General features: G+C 36.0%; 2 protein-coding genes across 3 annotated transcripts; both read left to right on the forward strand.

Annotated features, from left to right (window-relative positions):
* Positions 1-2,295: 2,295 nt before the first annotated feature.
* LOC115989915 (pentatricopeptide repeat-containing protein At2g30100, chloroplastic) lies at positions 2,296-5,765 on the forward strand. Its single transcript, XM_031113788.1, has 2 exons — positions 2,296-3,646; positions 4,536-5,765. The coding sequence occupies exons 1-2, from the start codon at positions 2,867-2,869 to the stop codon at positions 5,307-5,309; spliced, it is 1,554 nt and encodes a 517-aa protein (XP_030969648.1). The 5' UTR covers positions 2,296-2,866; the 3' UTR covers positions 5,310-5,765.
* An 11,060-nt stretch (positions 5,766-16,825) lies between these two features.
* Positions 16,826-22,551, forward strand: LOC115989926 (ethylene-overproduction protein 1-like). Of its 2 annotated transcripts, XM_031113798.1 has the most exons (5): positions 16,827-17,101; positions 17,198-19,251; positions 19,714-20,005; positions 20,095-20,404; positions 21,740-22,551. In XM_031113798.1, exons 2-5 carry the CDS (start codon positions 17,303-17,305, stop codon positions 21,949-21,951), a joined length of 2,763 nt encoding a protein of 920 aa, XP_030969658.1. In that variant the 5' UTR covers positions 16,827-17,101; positions 17,198-17,302; the 3' UTR covers positions 21,952-22,551. The 2 variants fall into 2 exon arrangements, with proteins under 2 accessions (XP_030969664.1, XP_030969658.1); XM_031113804.1 differs by having other exon boundaries at positions 16,826-19,251; positions 21,724-21,833.
* The last annotated feature ends 134 nt before the right edge of the window (positions 22,552-22,685 follow it).

A 22,685-nucleotide genomic window follows, 5' to 3' on the forward strand; every position in this document is an offset into this window, starting at 1 on the left:
ATTAGAGTCAAAATCAAAATTTGCTATCAAAGATTGAAATATGACTCAATAACTTGAATCAAAAAACTAAAATGGAACATGGCATTAAAACCTCTAAATTTTTTTTTTTTGTAAAAACCAAAGGTTCACCACCATACAAAGAGAGAGAGGGTGAAGAATATAATAAACTCGCAGTTTTTGATTTTTTGTCTAAAGAAATATAAAGTGAAATTTATTTGGAACGGTGTAAAATTTATAATTATCCACCGGAATAGTGCTATTGAACACCAACAGTAGCAAGAAATAACTCGACTATCCCTGTTTTGAAACTATATAGCAATGTGTCCCTCTTTTGGAACTTAATTTTTAGAAAATCAAGTTCCCTTTATAACTCGACTTTACCATTTTTAAGTTATCTTCTGCACCTGTATGGTGTTTTGGCTATAACTTTCTGCTTATAATTCTAATTGATTCAAGATTGGTGTCTCTTGAAAGGAAATTTAATTCTCTACAACTTTTCCAAAAATAGATAAAACCAAATTTCAATGTTTTCAAGGCCAAAAATGTGATTCAAGTCACTACTGAAAAATCGTTGTGGTTTTTGAGCATTTTCTGATGGGAAATCGTATTAATACCGATCAGTATTATTTGGGAAAGAAATCCAACATTATATTAACCAAGACGCTGGTAAATCAGCATTAACAAAATTGACAATGTCTGAAGGAATAGACTCCATCCAAACTAACAACAGAGTAGACAACTAGACTCTCCTAACCAAGGCATCCGTCACAGAATCACTCTGTCTAACAGTATGAGAGAGACCAACTCCAAAGAGAACTAACAACCGACAAAGTATCCTTTAAATGATGGCCCAAGGCAGAATTAAATAAGTCTCCCTTATTCAACGCATTGATGATAACCTCAGAATCACCTTCAAGAATAGAATTATCCAACCCAACTTCACTAATGAACAAAGCTACACGTCTAGCAGCCAAAAATTCCAGTAAAGCAATAGATGAAGGGTTTGGAATTTTTTCCGATAATCAGGCCATAACCTGACCTTTGGAATTTCTAATGACCACACCAATACCTGCTTCTCCTGTATCTGCAAAAACAGCTCCATTGAAATTTGTCGTGAAACAATCCGTATCAGGAGTCTTCCATTTTATGCACCTTTGAGGTTTAGACATCACAGGTGTTGCATTGAAGCTCTTAAACTCATGAAGGTAGTGCCAAGCCTCACTAGGAATTTCATCTAGCAGTGTTGCTGCTTCTTCAACTCTAATCTTATTCCTTCGGCACCACAAAGACCAAGCTGTTACTGCAAACAAGTCCAATGCCACCGGTTTAATTTTGATTAACTCCACCAAGTCAAGAAAAGAGCCCTTAGCAACTTTCCTACGATCAACCCAGCCAAAGTCCTCCTCCCACACTGATCAAATAGCATCACAATCCCATATAGAATGCATTAAAGTTTCTTGCTGTCCAATGCAGAGTCACAGTCATCCACAGAAAGTATTTTCCTCTTTTTCATATTTAGAGTGCGTTTGGATTGGGCGTTTTCGCCCAATCCTGCGTCTGCGTTTTTCATTTTTTTTTTTTTTTCACGCGTTTTGGGTTTGTGGCTACTGTTCATGTACTGTTCAATGAACAGTAGCCGCAAACTTTGACTTTTCAAATTTTTTTGACCAATCACAGCACATCGTGTACTGTTTACAGACCCACAAATTTCACTTTTCAGCAACTTTTTCATTAAAAATGGGTCCCACGATACTATTCACACATTTAAAAATTATTTCGCTACAGTGTTTTTCAGTTTTCAGTTTCAGTTTTCAGTTTTCAGCTGTATCCAAACGGACCCTTAGATTCCAATTAATACCGTTTGGCATTAATTAGATTTCAATTAGTACCGATTGATACTAATAATTTTCCAATTAATACCAATCGATACTAATAAGAAAACTCGAAATACCAATTGGTAATAAGAAAACTCGAGTTAATAAGGGGAACTCAATTTTTAAAAAATCAAGTTCCAAAACACAGATATATTCCTAAATAGTTTGAAAAAAAGAACAAATTGCAAAATAAAAGTACCTTTTATATGTTTTTAATCGTAAATAAGACTTTAATTTTATGTAGCCGCGTGGCTCAATAAAGTCATAAATATAAAATAGATATAGATCGATGAAGTCTAAAAAAAAAAGTGAAAACAAAAGGCAAACAAATTTTTGGCAAACCTCATAAATAATTCTAAAAAGAGTATGGAAAGACTCTTTACCCCTGCAAAAGACACATAAGTCGAGTTGAACCAAGGAAATTCCCGTAAATTCCTATCCCATTTCATTACTAGATTCGCTGTGCAGTCTCCATGCGAACACGTCTCTGAAATTCCAACGTGTGTGTTTTTTTTTCTGTCCCAAAATTATCAAAAAGACGGGTTTGTCTTGCAGCGGCGGCAATCCGTACCCACTGCCCACTGCTGAGTGCTGACAACTCTTCCGTCTATCATGACCACCCCCATTACCTGATCCAAACCCTCATTCAGATTAGCTCCTTTTTTTTATTCCATATTCCCAATTTGCCCCTCCACCTCTCTTCAATTTACTTTTTGCTCCCTTTTCTCCATTCTCTTCGCTTGTGTCTATCCATGGATGGATCCTTTCTTCTCTGATTATGAAACCGAGACCTAACTCCTCCGTTTGGTTGCCGAGAAAGTGTATTGGAAAAGAAAAGAAAGGGAAAAAGAAAATCGTGTTTTTTCTCTTAACCATCGGATAAACCCTGTTTTGAGTCTTTGAGGGAGCTTTACTTAAAGTTCAAGTTTAGAATTTTAGTTTCTTATATCTTTCCTTTATTTTCTCGGCAACCAAACAGGAAGAAATTAGAAATGGCCTCTGCATTTGCATTGAATTTCTCGTTTCGTTCGTCGATTTCGCCTCATCGGTACCAGTATTTCGTTCCTCAATTTCATCGTGGTTTTTGGGCGAGAAACTGTTGGAAAATCATGAACCACCAGCAAAACCCTAGCAGCTACTTCGTAGTCCCCAAAAGAGTAAGCAAGAATCGAGAACTCATCAGGTCGTCGAATTCGGTGGAATTGGACCACTACGTGACGAGCGACGAGGAGGAGGAGGAGGACAAGAGCGAAGAAGAAGACGAAATGAGCGAAGGGTTTTTGGAGGCGATAGAGGAATTGGAGAGAATGACTCGAGAGCCGTCGGATATTCTCGAGGAAATGAACGAACGGTTGTCAGCGAAGGAGTTGCAGCTAGTGCTTGTGTATTTCGCACAGGAAGGAAGGGACTCGTGGTGTGCGCTTGAAGTGTTTGAGTGGTTGAAGAAGGAGAATAAGGTGGATAAGGAAACAATGGAGCTTATGGTGGCGATAATGTGTGGTTGGGTGAAGAAGATGATTGAAAAGGAACATCATGAAGTTGGGGATGTGGTGGATTTGTTAGTCGATATGGATTGTGTCGGCTTTAAACCCGGGTTTAGTATGGTTGAGAAGGTGATTTCTTTGTATTGGGAGATGGGGATGAAGGAGAAGGTCGTTTTGTTTGTTAAAGAAGTGTTGAGGCGTGGTTTTGCTGATGCTGATGCCCATGCTCATGCTCGCGATGATGGACATAAGGGAGGACCAACTGGATATCTTGCTTGGAAGATGATGGTCAGTCACTATGTTATCTTATCTTGTCTTGATAGTTATTATTATTACTATTGTTATTAGGATGGTAGTTTGGAATTTCTGATTGTCTTTTGTCTTGTGGATTGGATAAACATTTCTTTTCAATTATGTTACAGATATGATTTTTCTTAGACTGAATAGTTCATGTCTAACTTTTTTTTACTCGTTTCAAATTGGGGTGCTCCATCAAATTTGCTATTCCTATGCTGAATTTTGTTGAAATTTCGAGCTTTTGTGCACAAATATTAGTAATGTGTATTTAAATTATTAAACTTCCGGGGTTAAATGTTTGGGACAAAGAGAGATGGGGGGAGAGAGAAGAGGATAGTCTGTGACATGTAGGATATCAACCACTTTTATGAGTCAACCAAACCCGAGTTCCCAACTATTTTTCTTCTATTAATTCTTGATTATAAATCAGTTCTCAAAGAATTTTGTTAGGTTGATTTAAAATATATATACAAGCTGTAGCTCATATGGCACCTACTCCACTTATAAGAGCAAGGTGGATAGTAAGATTGTGGATTCAACGTCCACCAGGTGTCTCTGTAATTACAACAACAACAACAAAGCCTTAGTCCCCAAATTTTTGGGGTTGGCTATGGTTCCTCGACAAATTAGTTAGGATCAATCACATTTACTCTTTTCCTCCATTCTATTCTATTGGAAGACTGAAGTCATAATCTTTATTATTTCCCTAATTGACATGTCCTTTTTTTTCACTTCTACTAATGTTATTTTTTGTCTTCCTCTGCCTAGGGAAGTTAAGTTACTTTGTAATTTGTACTCTATGTTTATTGATGTTTATGCTTGAAGTTAGAGATCAATTCTGAATTTTGTGTAAATAACAATACAAAATATATACTACCAGGTTGATGGTAACTACAGGGATGCAGTCAAGTTGGTGATTAATCTTAGAGAATCTGGGTTGAAGCCAGAGGTCTACAGCTACCTCATTGCAATGACAGCAGTGGTTAAAGAGTTGAATGAATTAGCAAAAGCTTTACGCAAGTTGAAAAGTTTTGCAAGAGCTGGGTTGGTAGCTGAGCTTGATGAAGAAAATGTGAGGCTTATTGAGAAATATCAGTCAGATCTTCTAGCTGATGGCGTACGCTTGTCTAACTGGGTGGTTCAAGAGGGAAGCTCTTCACTTTCTGGGGTGGTTCATGAGAGGCTTCTAGCTATGTATATTTGTGCTGGTCGTGGGCTGGAAGCTGAAAGGCAGCTGTGGGAAATGAAGCTTGTAGGTAAAGAGGCTGATGGAGACCTGTATGACATTGTTTTAGCCATCTGCGCTTCCCAGAAAGAGGTCAGTGCTACATCACGGTTGGTAACTAGAATTGAAGTTGCAAACTCTTTACGCAAGAAGAAAAGCCTATCATGGTTGTTGAGAGGTTATGTTAAAGGAGGACATTACGATGATGCTGCAGAAACACTAATTAAAATGCTTGATCTAGGCTTTCATCCAGAGTATTTGGACAGGGCAGCTGTGTTGCAGGGTTTAAGAAAAGGGATCCACCGATCTGGAAATGTAGAAACTTACCTCAAGCTTTGCAAGCACCTCTCTGATGCAAGTTTGATTGGACCTGCTCTAATCTATCTTTATATGAAGAAATATAAGCTTTGGATCGTAAAAATGCTTTGAGTACTTAATTCAAACTAAGATTTGTCCGAAAGATATGGTTTAGTTTTGAAGATTGTATAGCAGAAGCACTTTTTCACTGCCCTTTGTACATGTTAATACAAGCACCAATATTAATTTTATGTAGTTTTGGCTGGATTTGAGCTCCACAAAAATGTTGGATAGACCAGTTCCTACAGGCTGATCGATTGTGAAATATAGGAATATGCTGTCTGTCTTGTTCTCGGAAATAAATAACTGTATATATATGGTGGCTGATGCAAACATAATAAATAAAGCTTTGGCACAGTATAAGTAAGTGGACTGCATATAAATACTAGAGGTACGTTCTTATTGCATTCTTGTCCCATCTTTTTCTTGTAGAGTTTCTTATTCTATAAAGGATCTCATGTGTGTTTTGGACCTCAGTGATGTATGTAATAACTATTCATTATGGTGAACCTGAGTTCTGATTGCATATGTCACATTTACTTTTATCCCTCTAACAAAATTCAGTTGGTGACCTGAGTCCCCCCCCCCCCCCCCTCTCTCTTTCCCCCTCTTTTTTCTTTATTAATCATTTTGAATCATTGCTTAATTTGATTGTCAAATTCAATCTAGTTATCATCCTTGGAGAAAAATGCATTGAATTTCTGATGATATTGCAGTGTCAAGTACTATTTGTAGAAAACAAATGAAATTTTTGTTTTCTTTTTCTTGGGAGAATGAGACCAGGGAAGAAAATTGATTTGCAAAAGATAGAACACTTATCTAAGAGTTTATGCTGGCCTAAGAATTGTTTGTACTTTTGTTTGGGCCCGGTCTAATTATTTCCTTTAGATTTTAAATTTTATGGGAATGAATTCAAGTTTTTATTTTATTTAACTTCTGGTATGCATTACTGGAACAGGTCTTTTCTACTGCTGTGTGTGTGGTCACCCAATGTTCCATTGTTTACCAGACTATGAATTAAGAAGCTTGTCAAGTGGTTGTTGTAGTTATCACATTTCAAGTATGTGCCGCTCTATGATGTCTATAATTGTATTGTCTGTGCACCATGACAACCAATAGAGTTGAATGGTCTATGCACTATTAGGCTCCATTTGGTTGATACAATAGAAAAGCAAGGGGATAGAAAATGTGTTTCACCACGTGTGTTTAGTAAAGAAGATTGAAAGGTTGAAAAATAAAAAAAAGTAAATTATTTATGCCCTTATTGGTAAAAGTGGATGGAAAAGTTGAGGGGTAATGGTGTAATTTTCTTCTTAATGCCATTTCTCTCCCCCATTTTCTTCCCAATTTGGAAGGGGAAAAAAAATGCACTTAGCATTCACATCCCATATGTAAAAAAAAAATTCTATTTTACCATCTCAAAAGTTACTTTATTATTTATACCATACTATTTTACAATACATCTAACATTCCTAACTCTATTTTTTTCTCCAGTTTATTTAAATATTCTTTTTTATTTTTTTTTTTACTATTTCTCTCTCTCTCTTTCCCTTTTCCTCTCTCTCCCTCAACCTCTAGCACCAGCCACAACAGATAAGAAAAAAAAACAACGCCACCACCATCAAACCAAAACCAAAGCCACATTAAACCACCAGTAAACAACGCCACCACCCTAAAGCAATGCCACCACCATCAAACCAAAACCAAAATTGCATAAAATAAATAAATAAAAAACCCATCAAACCATCGATTCAAACTAAACCAAAACCCCACATATCCCAACAAACCCATTAAAAAAAATCAACATTGGAGCTACTAACGATCAACCCAATGATCCACCCATTGATCCATTAGAGCCACCATTGGTGTGTCTACCAATCCACCCACCGATCAACAAATCCACCGATTCAAACCCACCAATTAACCAATCCAAATCCACCATGAACCGATTCCAGCCCACCGATCCAAACCTAACCTGTTGATTCATGCCGATCCAAAATCCAAAACCCAGCACTAGTGCAAGCTTTGAACGAGAGAGATGTGAGAGAGGGAATGAGGAGGGAGGAGCTATGAGAGATGGAGAGAGGAAGTGTGAGAGAAAACAAAAGTGAAATCAATAAAATATAGTATTTTCATTTACAATTGTGCTACAATGCAATTCTACATTTAGAATGGCATTGTAGAACAATTGCAAATTTTTTTGCAATTGTAAGATTTTGCAAGTCCGGGTAATGCTCTAATTTTATGCCTTGAAGCTAAAATATACCAACATATGGCATATAGAAGACCGAATGTGAATGCTCTAGGAGGAAAACTCTATCCATCCTATTTCTCTTCCTCTCCCTTTTCACCCCAAACCAAACAATGAAAAATCAACCTTTTTTTTTTCATTTTTTCTTTCCCCCTATTCCATTTTCTCCCTTTTCACCCTAACCAAACACCATTACATTTATTATATGTTGTTAAACAAAGCATTAGGTTTATTATGTGTAGTTGTATCTATCTATTTTGAATAGTGATTATAAGGTAAAATCATGGCCATTTGTCGGACCTTAGGGCACCATCTTTTTTGGTTTCACTATGTGATTGTGATTATGCATTCAAGATTAGGGTGAGCAAATGAATACCAGAGCCAACCCAACTAACCGGCACCAACGACACCGTCCTGACACCAACGCCGACCGAATGAGCCAAGGCCGGCATTTGAAGGGCAAAGCCCATTCTGACACTGATGCGGTGTAGTCACCGGATCAAAGAAGGCGAAACCGATCTACATCGATACCGAACTGATACTAGACCCAACATTCGTTTCTCCACACAGTTTGGATACAACGTCATTCACAGGTTCTAATTTTTTTTTTTTTTTTTTTTTAATGAAACGACGTCGTATGAGTGTTAATAAAAAAATAATAAAATAACATAAAAACAAAAGCAAAATAGTGCGTTTTATGCTAGATTTTCAGATTCTCAAGGCCATATAAATTCATTCTTTTGTCCTGATATCCTCTCTCTCTCTCTCTCTCTCTCTCTCTCTCTCAGTCTCGCTTGAGGCAGTGATGCTCGCCTGAGCTCTTGCCATTTCTCCAACGGTAAGCATGAATGATTCTTAATCTCATGTACTTTGTAGTTTTTTAGGGTTGTAAAATACGGTACAATGGGTTTTAGGCTTTATGAGAGAAGTGAAGTTTATGATTTTGATTTATTGGTGAGAGCTTGTGTTTGTATCTGTATTTGTCTTTGTGTTTGCGAGTTATTGAGAGTGTTTTGTATTTGGTGAGGTTCTAAGTGTCATGTGTACCGTGTATCATAGGCATAAAATAAATGACTTTGTATTTGTGTTTGACTTTAGTCCCACTTAGGCACTTACTTTAATATGTCTTTGTATTTCTGAGTGTCGTATGTATTTGTCTTTGTGTTTGCGAGTAATTTAATATGTCTTTGGATCATTACTATTTGGGTGAACAGATTTTTTTATGTGAACAAACTTTTTTTGTTAATGTTTCAAATCAAACCGACCAAACAGATTAAACTGAGCCGATCAAACCGCACCGTCATAGGTTGGAAAACTGACCCTAATCGGTATGCATTGGTTTTAATTATTACAAAACCGATCCTTATTGGTTCGGTAACAAATTTGAAAAAATACCGAGCTAACCGAACCGTGCACAATAGGCCTAAGATTCAAGTACTCTACTAGCTTCATGGGCCTTGGCCCAAAAAAATGGGCATTCAATATTCAAGTACTCCTAGGAGGGCAGATGCTTTTTTAAGCTCTTGATAGCCGTATACTTCCAGGCTTGAGAACACCTGTCACTGTATTTATAGACAAGCATGAAGCATCATATCTTGCAAAGATTTGAAGAATTTAATACTAAAAGCCCTATGGCCATTTGCACAAGTTGGTGACAAATTGGATGCTTTCCACCTTGACTCTCTCTATCAAGATGCCCATGAATGATAGATAATAACTGATAATTGAAAAACAGAGTGCTTCAGAATTTTCACATGGGAATTCTAGGCATGTGATTACTTTTCTTGGCATTTTGCTTCTTTCATGTCTGGTATATATATGTTCAGTTTAGTCATTCTCTTTTTTTCTTTTCTTTGTTTTTCCCAGATAAAGTACGCAAGTTGTAAACTTGTCTAAACATTCCAGAGATGTTCACCTAACAATGAGGAATTTATTTAATCCAATCAAAGCTAGAACCTCATTGTGGAGGATAAGTCCCCATTAACTAAAATTTAAACAGTGTTCTTAGATCTAATGTCTTTTTCTAACCCATCAATTATTTGGTTTAGACAATAATTGCAATTTTTTTTTTTTTTTTTGAGAAAGACAATAATTGCAATTGGTCGACCTTTTTGACACGGTTAAGCATATTCATGCATTTCCACGTGTTACGTAGCCGTCCTGCATATTAATTTATCTTGTGCCGTTTTTTATTTGATAAGTTAAGTAATTTTGGGATTTAGTATTAGGTGGTTCCTCATTGTCTGTAGGACCATTTAAATGATTTGATGAATTATGTGAATTAATACCCATTGATGGTCTTATGAAAAATCATATAAAGAATTGGAGGAGATTCATCTGATTCTTCTCTTTGTTTCCTTTTTTGTCAAAGAGATTCCTCTCTAATTTTGCTTGAAGGAAAATTTTATATTTAATATATTTGAGCTCTTTTTTTTTTTCCTTTATTTTTTCCCTTATCTCTTTTTTATTTATCTGTTTTCCATTAAATTAAATAAATAAAAAATCAAATCCTGTATACCCTCAAAAGTTCAATAATTCTTTTCTTTTTTTCTTCCCTTCTCAAACTCTTTCTGGTGGAATGCATGGAAACTGATCCAGTCGACATCATTAAAAATCTATGTACTCGTTGCTTTATAAACATCTTGTGTTTCACATTTCTTTTAATCTCCGCCATTGGTTTAATTGTCAGGCATTGATGTTTGATACACTTGGAGTACTAAGAGCACCAACAATTTAGCACCCTAAATACTAAAAAGCAAAGTTTACAATGGTCGTGGTATATCTAAATTTTTTTTGCAAATGATGAACAGAAAATTGCCATCTTTAGCACTAGTATCCCAAGATGCAAATATATATATATATATATATATATTGTAGGGGCATTGGGCCAGGAGCTCATTATCTATGTAGATATTGGGCCTGAGGCCTAATCCAAGGACGAGAGATCGCCCGAGGAGGAGTAGACGTTGTCAAGGGAGCCCGTGTTAATAAATAAAGAAATTAGTTTTGATCATAATGGCCCAAGAGGGTAGGTTAAGGATGAATGCCTTCTTGACTAACCAAGGCCGAGGTCAGAAGAAGTGATTTACCGTCCAGAGGAACATTCTAGGAAGTTCTGTTGATATGGATGGGCATTGCAGAAACATAGGACAGGGGGAAGTCCTAAAATATCTAAGGAGAAAACTGCTACCACTATATTAAATGCTCTGCAGTTAACTCTCTGACCGCATTAATGTGGAGGTGATACCTGAACAGTGGTTTTCAACCTGAATAGGGGTTTTCAGCCTTACAGCTATTACATGAAGACTTATGGTAGGTGTTGATGGGACAAGTATCAGCACTAACCATCTGGCCTGCACGTGGAGGGTAAAGATGAGAGAAGAAGAGAGTATAAAAGAGGAAGGAAGCAGTAGGAGAAGAGGATCGAAATCAAGAGTGAAACACTATAGCAATCAGGAATCAAATTTGTAACCAAATTTGTGAGAATTATATAAGAACTAATCTCCTTGAATTGTGCCGAGGACAATTTTCTCTTGTTTAAATCAATCTAGCTACCTGTTCTTATCATTTGAATCTACTTTATTAGTTGTCAACTTCATTTTAGCCCAGTTTTCCAATCCACTCTCTATAAATTCATTGTTTTGGACTTTTTGAGCCTAAGTTCATCCATCTTTTGGGTTAGGGATCCAAATCTGGTCCCTACATATATATATATATATATATATATATATATATTGCATCTTCAAACACCACTTTATCTATTTTACCCACTTATTTCATAACTCACCGAACATCTCAAATCTTATTTTCACATACAACTCAATAAAATAATATAAACTACCTAAATAAAAAGTACTCTTCTCTCTCTCTCTCTCTCTTTCCTCTCACTCTCTTTTTCTCTTTACACACAAACCCAAGATTTTTTTTTTCTTTTTTTACAACCTATAAACAGTAAGATTGCATATATGCAACCTTAACTATAATAAGGTTGCCAATCTTTTTAAGTATACAAACCCGAATGAAGTGGGTTTTAGGTGTCTTAGGTTGTAAAATAGCAACTGGGAGTATTTACACCCCTTAATACTAGTGCTCTACATCCGCATTGGTAGTCCTAAAAATTTTAGTTTTTAACAACTTAAAAAGTTACTTTATCTATTTTAACACCACACTTTATACACCCGACATCAATGGTTCTATTTTTTTTACTACTTCATTTTAATTTTTTTTTTTATTCTTACTTTATTCTTTGTCCAAATAAATAATAGTTTTTTTCCCCTTTGGAGCTACTGTGAGCTTGTAAGAGCAACCATATCAGTTTTTGCAAATTTTCTGTTTATTTTACAAGAAAAAACCTACTTTTTCTATTTTATACATCCACTTTTACAAAACACCCACATCAGTTTATTTATTATACACATTTATTCAATAAAATATTCATTCTTTTACAATTTTTTATTATTCCCTCCCTCACTGCCCCTCTCTCTTACAAACCCACAGTTCATTACTACCAATGATCACTCCACACCCAGCCACCATCACCACCCACCATCATCAAGGAAAACCAACCCACTCAATCTGAAACCCATTCAATCCCAAACCCATTCATCACCCACCCAACCCGAAACCCAATCAAGCCAAATCATCACCCACCCAATCGACGACAAGATCATTAAAACCCACTAATGAACCAAAAAAAAACAAGCCAATCAAGATCAAAACCCACCAACCCACACCCACAATCAACCCAAAACAAAAAAAACAAAAACAAAAACAAACAAACAAACAAACAAACAAAAAAACAAAACAAATCGGAGCGAGATCGACGCATCACAGCACCACCACCTCCTCGCGACGGTCGCTTCCATGCGCTCCATCCTCGCTTTTGAGTCCCTCCCACTCACCCCATCTACTCTTAAAGGATTCGACGTGATCGGAGCTTATTTTCCTGTGAATGATTGGTGGACTGAGGTGAGATTGGTGGATTGATCAGTGGATTGAGGTGAGATCAATGAGACTAAGGGAGAGATAAAACAAGAGAGAGGTGAGAGTGAGAAGCTGAGAGAGTTAAGTGAAGGAGAGAGAAAAAAAATCTAAAATATTAGATATATGATCTACAGTAGCTGTGCATATATGCATGGTTACTGTAGCAAATGTGCAAATATGCACACTTTTAGAAGCACTGATGTGGAGTATTTTTTAGGTAAAATGTGTAAAATGAGTACATTTTTTGTATTTTAGAAGACTATACATGATCTGATGTGGTTGCTCTAAAGATAGCAGTTCACTATTCACCATTTGCAAAAAAATTTAAATATTCCACCATCATTGTAGCTTGCTTTTTAGTATTTGTAGTGCTAAAACTGCATTTTAGCAATTCTAGCACAACCATTGTTAGTGCTCTTAACAAGCTCACTATAGCTCCAAAGTGGTGGGGGGGAGAGGGGAACTTGGTAGTTGTGGGTGGTAAAGAGACAAAAAGGAAGAGAGATAAAGAGACAAAGAATAAAGTAAGAATAAAGAAAATATTTAAATGAAGTAGTAAAAAGAATATATAATTATTGATGTTGGGTGTATTGTAAAATATGGTGTTAAAATAGATAAAATAACTTTTTGAGTTATTAAAAACTAAATATTTTAAGACCACTAATGTGAATGCTCTAAAGGTCAACTACCAATCAATTCTTCAAAGGTATCAACCAATATATATATATATATATATATATATATATATATGTATATATATATATATATATGTATGTATGTATGTATATACTACAACTATATATACTTTTTTATAAATATAGAATTTAATAATTATATTAATAGATTTTTATTAACATCATAGCTATACGTGAAACTTATTTTACAATTTCTTTTTAAATGACATGGCCAGATTTTATTAGAGTGTATAAATAGGGGCTTTTATAAGAAATTCTTATAGAATTTAAACTAATGTAGACATTTAACTGGCATTCCAAAATTCAAACCAAAAAAAAAAAAAAAACTAGTGCATTATCCTAAGAACACTTGCAACAGTGGAGCTAAATAGTTATATAGCTATTTAGCTCCACCAAAACACAAAAATCAACCTACAGTAGTGGAGCTAAAGGTATTTTTTTTACCTTCATTGCTATAGTACACAACTATCTATAGCTGTGTACTGTAGCTGAGAGCTAAAAAAAAAAAAAAAAAAAAATTAATTTTGCGTTCACATTACCTTTTTATTTTTTATTCTTTCTGCATTTCATTCTCCTGTGTCTCTCTCCTCACTACCTCTCCATCTCTTCTTTCTTCCACCACAGACCTATCGTCGATCTGCACAAGCCCAGCCACCACAGACCCTTCTCTCCCCACTTTTCCTCTCTCACTTCTTAACCGGCCTCAAATCAAAGCATTCCATTTCGCTTTGCACTCATTCTTTTTCGATCAAGAAGGACAAAGCCACACTATTGGTGGCAAAATCAGGTGGTCAGTATTAGTTAAGGTTTGATACGTTGGTGAAGATCGTGAAACCGTGCCCCTCGACGCAAGTCTCGTCGGCCAGTATCGAATCGGATAGAGTATCGGGCATGGGTTTCGATTTATCTGTGTTGATTTTTCTGGGTTTTTGTTTTGTTCTTCTTCACTGGTTTTGATGGGCACGGCGGGGTTGTGGTTGTACAGTGATTTTTATGGGTTTGACGGTGGTTGTGGCTGTGTGTTGGTGGTTGAATGAAATATTATTTTATTATAGTGTTTATATAATTTTATTGTGTTAAAAGCTAAAATAGCTCCACTACTGTAGGATTTGAGAAGGTAAAATAGATAAAGAGACTTTGCTTACCTTTTAGTATGGGTTTGGGGCTTACAATTAAATGCCTTGTATCTAAGAAAAAAAATAAATCGAGAGTCATTATAATAGCAAATATTCAATCTATTTCAAAGATGCACAGAATGGAGTCCAATATTTTGGTATTACACATTTGAAGAGATTTGGAAGAGCACATGGTTCACTATTGAGCATTCTCATCAGCTCTCTCAAATGTGTCAAATGCTAAATATTTGACACATTTGACACACCAAACACAAAAACGAACCCTCATCAGCTGTTCTAAATCTCAAAAAATTTGACACATATCTACAATACCGTCTCAAATATAAGACGGTACAGACATCAATGCCAAACACTGTTTGGCTTATTTAATTCGTTTTTTTTTTCTCTCTCTCTCTTTTCATTTATGACTCTTTCTTCTCTCTCTTTCTTTTTTTCTTCTTTCTTTCTCCGCCTCACTTCATCTTCTCAATTTCACCTCTCTTCCTTTTTTTTTCTTCTTCTTTCTCTCTCCAAAACCCCCACCCTCCCTTTTTCTTTCTTTTTTTTTTCCCCCTTTTCTCTTTTCTGTCACTTTCTCTCTATGCCTTCTCTATCTCTTTTTTTTTTTTTTTTTTCCCTATCACTCTCCTTCTCTGTCTTTTTTTTTTTGGCCTCCCTGTCACTCTCACAGCCCGCCGTTGTGGAGTTCGGCCTCACACTAGAGTTCAGCCTCACTGCTGAGGCCGTCTCCGTGGAGTGATCTATTCTGATCTTCCTCTTCTTCTTTTTTTTTTTTTCTTTTTTCCTTCGGTTGTGGATTCCATGTAATTGTGATTATGGGCTGTGCTTGGGTATGGTGGTGGCTGGCTGTGCTGTGTATGGTGGGGTTTTGTTGAAGATTTTGAGGGTTTTTTTTTTTTTTTTCATTTGTTATGGTTTTTGGATTTGGAATTTGTTGGAGGATCCGGTGATTGTGGTTGTAGTTTGTGGCGGTGGTTGTAACGGTGGTTGTTGTTGTGGCGGTGGTTGTAGCGGTGGTTGTTGGTTCTTGGTTGATGGCAACTACCACTAGGCTTTGTGATTGTATATTGCTGGGTTTTAAGTAAATATATTATTTTAATGTGTAGTAAATATTATTTTAATGTATAGAATTAAAAAATAGAACATCTGATAAATTGTATGTTGTAAAATGATGTGCTAAAATGATAAAGTGGGTTTTTGGTGTGTCAAAATGGCATTTTTAATGAGAGAGCTAATGAGAATGGTGGCATGTACTCTATTTTCCCTATCAAAATATTTAAATTACTTTCTTTATGATATGTTTGGAATAGAGGGAGACAGAAGAGGTGAAGACCACCAAACCCTTGGCTTAAGTGATACTTTTGTGCTCTCCCCATTTGGGAGGACATGGATTCAATTTCATGGGGGCTTGATAAAAAATAAAAAATAAAAATATAATATTTTAAACTTGGGACAAAATTCTATTGCCCTTTCCTCCAAATTTGAAGTTGGCAAATTAAAAAAATAATAATAATAATAAAAAGAAAGAAAAAGAAAAGTAGAGGTCAAGTGTTGGTGCAATGGCAATTGTAGATATCTTAACTATCATGATTTGCAACAAAATTAAAAATACCTTTCTAACAGACTCTTTGATTTTGTACATTAATAAAGCAATTGCTGCACAATCTAGTAAAGAATCAATCATAAATGATTGTAATGAGTTAAAGAAAATTTAGCTCTGTTTTATTTTTTAATAGATGATTGAGTTAAAATACATTAAGAAACGATTATTTTGTGTCTTTCATTTGTTTATATTACATTGATGCTGCCTAAATACTAGTTTCAATGATCATATATTAATTTAGTTTTAAATCTTATTATATATTTTATTCTTAAGAGATGCAAATTGTTTGTACATACTTTCACCCCAAAGATGAAATTTCATACTTTCACCCCAAAGATGAAATTTCGATTGCATCCTTCCCTTCACTTATAGGATAAATAAAAAATAAAAAAATAATAAAAACAAAAGAAGAGGAGAAGTTGGGAGAAAGAAAGAAAACTTAAGAAGGGAGTTAGAAATTAGATAAAGGCTTCCTAGAATGTATACATTTATGCGTTTGGTGTTGTTGATGAGACCCATGAACTTATTCAATGGATGGATAATTATAAAATGCTACCTGCTCCACCTTTACCTTTGCTTTACATGCAGTTCCACTTTAATCCATTTTCTTTTGGCTGTTAAATAATTAATTAAAAGTTAAGCTAATAAAGGATGGATTGTAGCTTAATTTAGAGGGAAATTAAAACCATCGGTTGACCAACTTATTACTTTTAAGTGGGTCCTTTCCTTTCCTTCTTTATGCCACGTGGCGAAATGGGAGTGGTTAGTGTGTACTGAACTCCATCTTCCTCGTTGTTCTTTGGAGTGGGCCACCTAATCAACTATGTAAGTTTCCGGTAACCAAAAAGGGCAGTGGTTAAAAAATTATTAATATATAATTTTTTTCATCTCTATATCCCACACGCACACTCGACGAGAGACAGACAGAGACAGAGAGATTGCTTAAGAATCCACTGCATGAAACAAAGTGTCCCATCAACAAAAAAAAAATGAATAAATAAACAAAGGAAGAAAGAAAGAACAGAAATGAGACGTCTATAGGCCTAAAACTAGCATCAGTTTTAGGCCTGTAGAGAGAGCGCACAGTGAAAGACACTAATAATTTTTTTCATTCTTTTCTCAAGAAACTAAACACATAGCCTGCATCACCACACCACCTCTCTCTTTTGCCGGTGGTTTCAACTTGCAGGCCAGAGGTAAACAACAACTTTTCATTCACATCCTGACTAGTCTTTTAGTTTTATTTTCATTTGGGTATATATCAAACTTGACAATAATTATTCTATATGAAGGGGAAGGCTGCTTGAATCTTTGCTTATTTTTTTGGATAATCAAGTGAATCTCATTTTCTGAGTTATAGACTGTTATATAGATATATCATATATCTTCGATAAGAAATGCATGGTCTTAAGCTAGTAGAGAGATTCAAGAGCACCCAAGTTCATGCTCTTAGTCCCTCAGACACTACCACTGGTGGTAAAAGTAGCAGAGGAAAATTTATCAACCATAAAATCAAATCCTTTTCAAAGTCCAAACCTTCCAACTGGGTCTCAGTATCTGAGTCAACTCATCTTCCTTATGGACTCCCTACAACTGACCTTCTTCAACCCTTCATAGACCCCCACCTCAAACCCGTTGACTTTGTAGGGACTTTAGCTGACCTTTATCGCCGCCTTCAAACTTGCTCTGCCCAATCCAATGATAAGTCAATGCTATGCATTAAGCAGTACTCACTGTTGCGCAGCCTTGGTGATCCCAAGCTGCTCCGGCAGTGTCTCCGTGCTGCGCGTCAAAACGCTGGTGATGTGCACTCAAAGGTTGTGCTTTCAGCATGGTTGAGGATTGAGAGGAGGGAGGATGAGCTTGTGGGTGTATCAGCTATGGATTGTAGTGGTCACATTCTTGATTGTCCTAAGGCTGCTTTAGTATCTGGGTATGCTTTTAATTCAATTCATGATAACTGCCAATGTCTGAAGGACCACTCTGAGGTTATTGATACGTCAATATTTATAGGGAATGAGTGTTTGGGTTTGAATGAGAATAGTGATGTTTCATTTTGTATTGGTAATGAGGAAATTAAATGTGTCCGGTATAGAATTGCAGCATTGTCAAGAGTACTTAATGTTATGCTATTTGGTAGTTTCTTGGAGTCAAAAATGGATAGAATTGATTTCTCACAAATTGGGATATCTGTAAAGGGAATGAGAGCTGCGGAAGTGTATAGTAGAACTAGAAGGTTGGACTTTTTCAGTCCTGAGATTGTTTTGGAGCTACTTTCTTTTGCAAATAGGTTCTGTTGCGAGGAGATGAAGTCTGCTTGTGATGCCCATTTAGCTTCACTGGTTGGTAATTTGGAGGATGCATTGGTTCTTATTGAGTTTGGTTTGGAAGAGACAGCGAATCTTGTTGTGGCATCTTGCTTGCAGGTAATGCTAAGAGAGCTCCCGAGTTCACTTTATAATTGGAAGGTGATGAAATTTTTTTGTGGCTCTGAGGCTAGGGAGAGATTGGCCAGGGTCGGGCATGCTTCGTTCTTGCTGTATTATTTCCTAAGCCAGGTTGCAATGGAGGAAAGCATGGTATCTAATATAACAGTGATATTACTGGAGAGATTGAAAGAATGTGCAACAGAGAGGTGGCAGAAGGCGCTTGTATCACATCAATTAGGTTGTGTATTGCTTGAGAGAAAAGAGTATAAGGATGCTCAGCGTTGTTTTGAGGCAGCTGCTATAGCAGGTCATGTTTATTCTACGGCTGGTGTAGCAAGAGCAAAACACAAGCAAGGACAACAGTATTCGGCCTACAAGATGATGAGCTCTCTCATCTCTGAAAATAAACCAGTTGGGTGGATGTACCAGGAGCGGTCTTTTTATAACGTTGGGAGGGAAAAGATCTTGGACTTGAAAACTGCAACTGAATTGGATCCTACTCTTTTGTTTCCATATAAATACAGAGCTGTAGCAAAGGTGGAGGAGAAGCAGATTAGGGAAGCCATTTTGGAGATTGACAAAATTATAGGGTTTAAGCTTTCACCTGATTGCCTTGAATTGCGGGCTTGGTTCTTCCTTGTAGTTGAGGATTATGAAAGTGCTCTTAGAGATATTCGAGTACTTTTAACTTTAGAACCCAATTACATGATGTTTCATGGGAAGGTCACTGGGGATTACTTGATTGGGCTCCTCAGCCATCGGGTTCAGCAATGGAATCAAGCTGATTGCTGGATGCAACTCTATCAGCGATGGTCTTGTATAGATGATGTTGGCTCTCTGGCTATCATACATCAGATGCTGGCAAATGACCCTGGAAAGAGTCTCCTCCGGTTTCGGCAATCTCTGCTTCTTTTGCGGTTAGTTTTTTGTAATTTGATTTAGAGTTGTCTATCTTATTCTTCTTCAATTGTAAGTAGTAAATCACCATGACGTTCTTTTCAAATATATAATTTTGACTGGATTATTACAAATTCCACTTTAAATTTATGGGTAGAAATCACATTCTTTTTGCACAAAGAATAAATTCTTATCTGTCAGCAGCACATGGAATCATAACCTCATAACAAATTATATAGATTGCTGCATGTGCATTCTCATTTTCCTATGATTGGGGATTCAAATTATCAGCTTGTTTTCATTACTTCTATTCCCACATATTTGATAAATTCTTAATGTTTTATATTTTTATACAATATCTAGAACATAGAGGAATATTTCTTCTGTGTGTAAAACAATAAATGCTTCTGTGTGGCTGTTATCAGCTCTAAACTAACTATATTGATTCCCATGAATAATTCTAATATTCATTGATCTAATAGGCTAAATTGTCAAAAGGCTGCAATGCGCAGTTTGCGATTGGCTAGAAATCATTCTATCTCTGAGCATGAAATTCTAGTATATGAAGGATGGATTTTGTATGACACTGGTCACCGTGAAGAAGCTCTCTCTAGGGCAGAGAAGTCCATTTTACTTCAGAGGTCATTTGAAGCTTTTTTCCTTAAAGCATTCATATTGGCAGATAAAAGTCTGGATCCTGAATCTTCAAGTTATGTAGTCCAAATTCTGAAGGAAGCTCTTAAATGTCCTTCAGATGGTCTTCGGAAGGGGCAAGTGAGTATTATCTGTATTGTGATCCTTACCATTTTCTCCATGTGTGCCTGAATGTAACTCTTTTGATCATGTATTTGGATATTTTGCAGGCTTTAAATAATTTAGGGAGTATTTATGTGGATTGTGGTAAGCTGGATCTGGCAGCAGATTGCTACATGAATGCCCTTGACATCAAGCATACAAGAGCCCATCAAGGGTTGGCACGTGTTTATCATCAAAAAAATCAACAGCAAGCTGCATATGATGAGATGACCAAGCTAATAGAGAAAGCACAAAATAATGCATCAGCATATGAGAAACGGTCAGAATATTGTGACCAAGAAATGGCAAAATTTGATCTTGATACAGCAACGCAATTGGATCCACTGAGGACATATCCATACAGATACAGGGCAGCAGGTAATTAATTTTTACCCTTTGTTAATTTTCAGTCTCTGCAATTTAATTTTGTTCAGGAGTCGTTGCCAATGACAAAATCTATTTCTTCCATTAGATCACTTACTCAATGCATTATACTCTTAATATAAAACTGATTTACACTAGGTATGAAATTTAAGCCCTTTGGTGTTTTGATTTGGTGCCTCCTAAATAATTAGTCTCAATATCATTATATATCAGCAATTAAAAAAAAAAAATTCAGTCCTTTACTTATTGGACCTGGAGGGATCAAAAAGCACAAGCTTTGATTTTATGTTCAATCTTTAGGCAGTTGGTTATCTCCAAAATATTAGTCAATTAAGCTATGAATATCGGCAATGAAACAAGAGATACTACTTTTTGACTTTAACTGGAGGAACTGAGTATTGTTTTGACGGTCCATAATTTCTTGGTCATAAATCTTCAAATTTTTGTGATAATATCACTGTCAGCAACTTGGTCAATTGAAAGAAGGTGACTTATCCCCCAACCCTTCCCCTCCCCCCCCCCCCCCCCCAAAAAAAAAAAATCTTAGAGCTAAGCTACTAGATGCATTGAACCTTATTTTGTATTTTTTCCATCAACCACTATGTGCAACTTTGTTGAATAAAAGACTAGCAATAAATATAGGTGATAATTTTTGAACTTTGTAATAGCTCTAATCATCTAAAGTTAACTAGTTTGAGGTATTCAGGCTTCTACTACTCCTGGATTCTGCTTCACTGTCACAAACAAAGCTGTACATATTACTATGAGCACTTCTTAGTTCTGACTATTTGCTTCCATAGTTACTTCAAAAGTTTCTAAAATAATTTTTCCAACGGAAGGAAGTTGAAATCTTTATATTTTTGTATCTCGACTCTTGAGTACTAGTGTGTACCATATGTCATGGAAGCTATTCAGTAGCCTAGCTGTCTTTCTTCAAGAAGGGGGATCACATCCTTCTGTTTAATTTCAGGACATAATATGAAGCAGTCATATTTACTTTACTTCGAATCTGATAGGAAGAAAAAGAACGAAAGAAAGAAAACAAATAACAAACTGAATTCAAAATGAAATAAGAGTAGGAAGGGACCTTTAGTGAGGTGGTAGCAAGACTTAAAAAAAATAAGAATAAAAATTCCTGCAATCTCTGCAAAGTGCATTTGGGTAAAGTAAGCTTTTGAGGAAGAGTCTCATTTATCATCAATCTAGTCTCATAGCTTTCACTTAAGAATTTTATTCTTTTTTTGATTGCTCTGAATGGGGTGTGTAAACATTTTCATCACCTGGAAAATCAAAACTTATATACTAACATACAGAATCACATATCACCAGTTCTGATGGATGACCAAAAAGAAACTGAAGCCGTAGAAGAGCTTACAAAGGCCATCTCTTTCAAGCCTGACTTACAAATGCTTCATCTTCGAGCAGCATTTTACGAGTCAATGGGGAACATCACCTCTGCTCTCCAAGATTGTCAGGCAGCACTCTGCTTGGACCCTGACCACAAGGAAACACTTGATTTGTATAATCGAGCACAGGATTGAGCTGTTAATCGAAAACTTAAGCAAGACACCTTATGTTCCAAATGAAGTCAGTATGTGGCTGACTTTGTCAGCTGTGGGGTAAAAATCATGGTAACTTTCCATATATCCCAATTATTCCCTGGAAATCATGCTCTTGATGAGCATCCAGCTGCAAACTGACCATTGCAATGATATGGAATTTGTCATGAGGAAAAATGAGCAAGGGAGTGGTATGTATATATAGAATTTTGGAACTGATAATAAGGAAAGAGAAGAACAAGGAATCCATTATGGGGATTCTGCAAGAGGCCACATAGACCACTCTGGTGAAATTTGATCATGTAAAAATGATTCTAAAAGATGTCCATATTATCAAATAGGGCATGGGATGAGCATTGGAGGTTTAATGCTAGTGGAAGTTTTTTGTAATTCAATTACACTATATGCATCCCAAATTGTCTCTTGATGGAAGTAGGAATTTCACATTACAATTCTTGTACATAAACAAGATTATAGAAACATCTGTGTCTTATTTGTCATAATTTTTTTTTCTTTTTCTTTCAAATATAAGTGATTGTTTTTTCATGTCATGGGAAGACTACAAATGATGCCTTAATATAACATATATGAACATCATTTAACCCAAACATTTAAGCCTATGGATTTGGACCCGATTATATTATATTAATTCTTCAACTTCTTTACTTTTTGTTCATGTGGGACTTCCACTTAGTGTGTATATTCAATAACCTCTT

Source organism: Quercus lobata, chromosome 1, assembly GCF_001633185.2.
Source record: "Quercus lobata isolate SW786 chromosome 1, ValleyOak3.0 Primary Assembly, whole genome shotgun sequence".
NCBI classification, from domain to species: Eukaryota; Viridiplantae; Streptophyta; class Magnoliopsida; order Fagales; family Fagaceae; genus Quercus; species Quercus lobata.

Excerpts from the sequence above, each read along its gene's own strand:
- LOC115989926 (XM_031113798.1), top strand. The coding sequence starts at position 17,303 with ATGCATGGTCTTAAGCTAGTAGAGAGATTCAAGAGCACCCAAGTTCAT. Across the intron at positions 19,252-19,713 it reads CAATCTCTGCTTCTTTTGCG|GCTAAATTGTCAAAAGGCTG; the intron begins GTTAGTTTTTTG and ends TTGATCTAATAG. Across the intron at positions 20,006-20,094 it reads ATGGTCTTCGGAAGGGGCAA|GCTTTAAATAATTTAGGGAG; the intron begins GTGAGTATTATC and ends GATATTTTGCAG.
- LOC115989915 (XM_031113788.1), top strand. The coding sequence starts at position 2,867 with ATGGCCTCTGCATTTGCATTGAATTTCTCGTTTCGTTCGTCGATTTCG. Across the intron at positions 3,647-4,535 it reads ATCTTGCTTGGAAGATGATG|GTTGATGGTAACTACAGGGA; the intron begins GTCAGTCACTAT and ends ATATACTACCAG.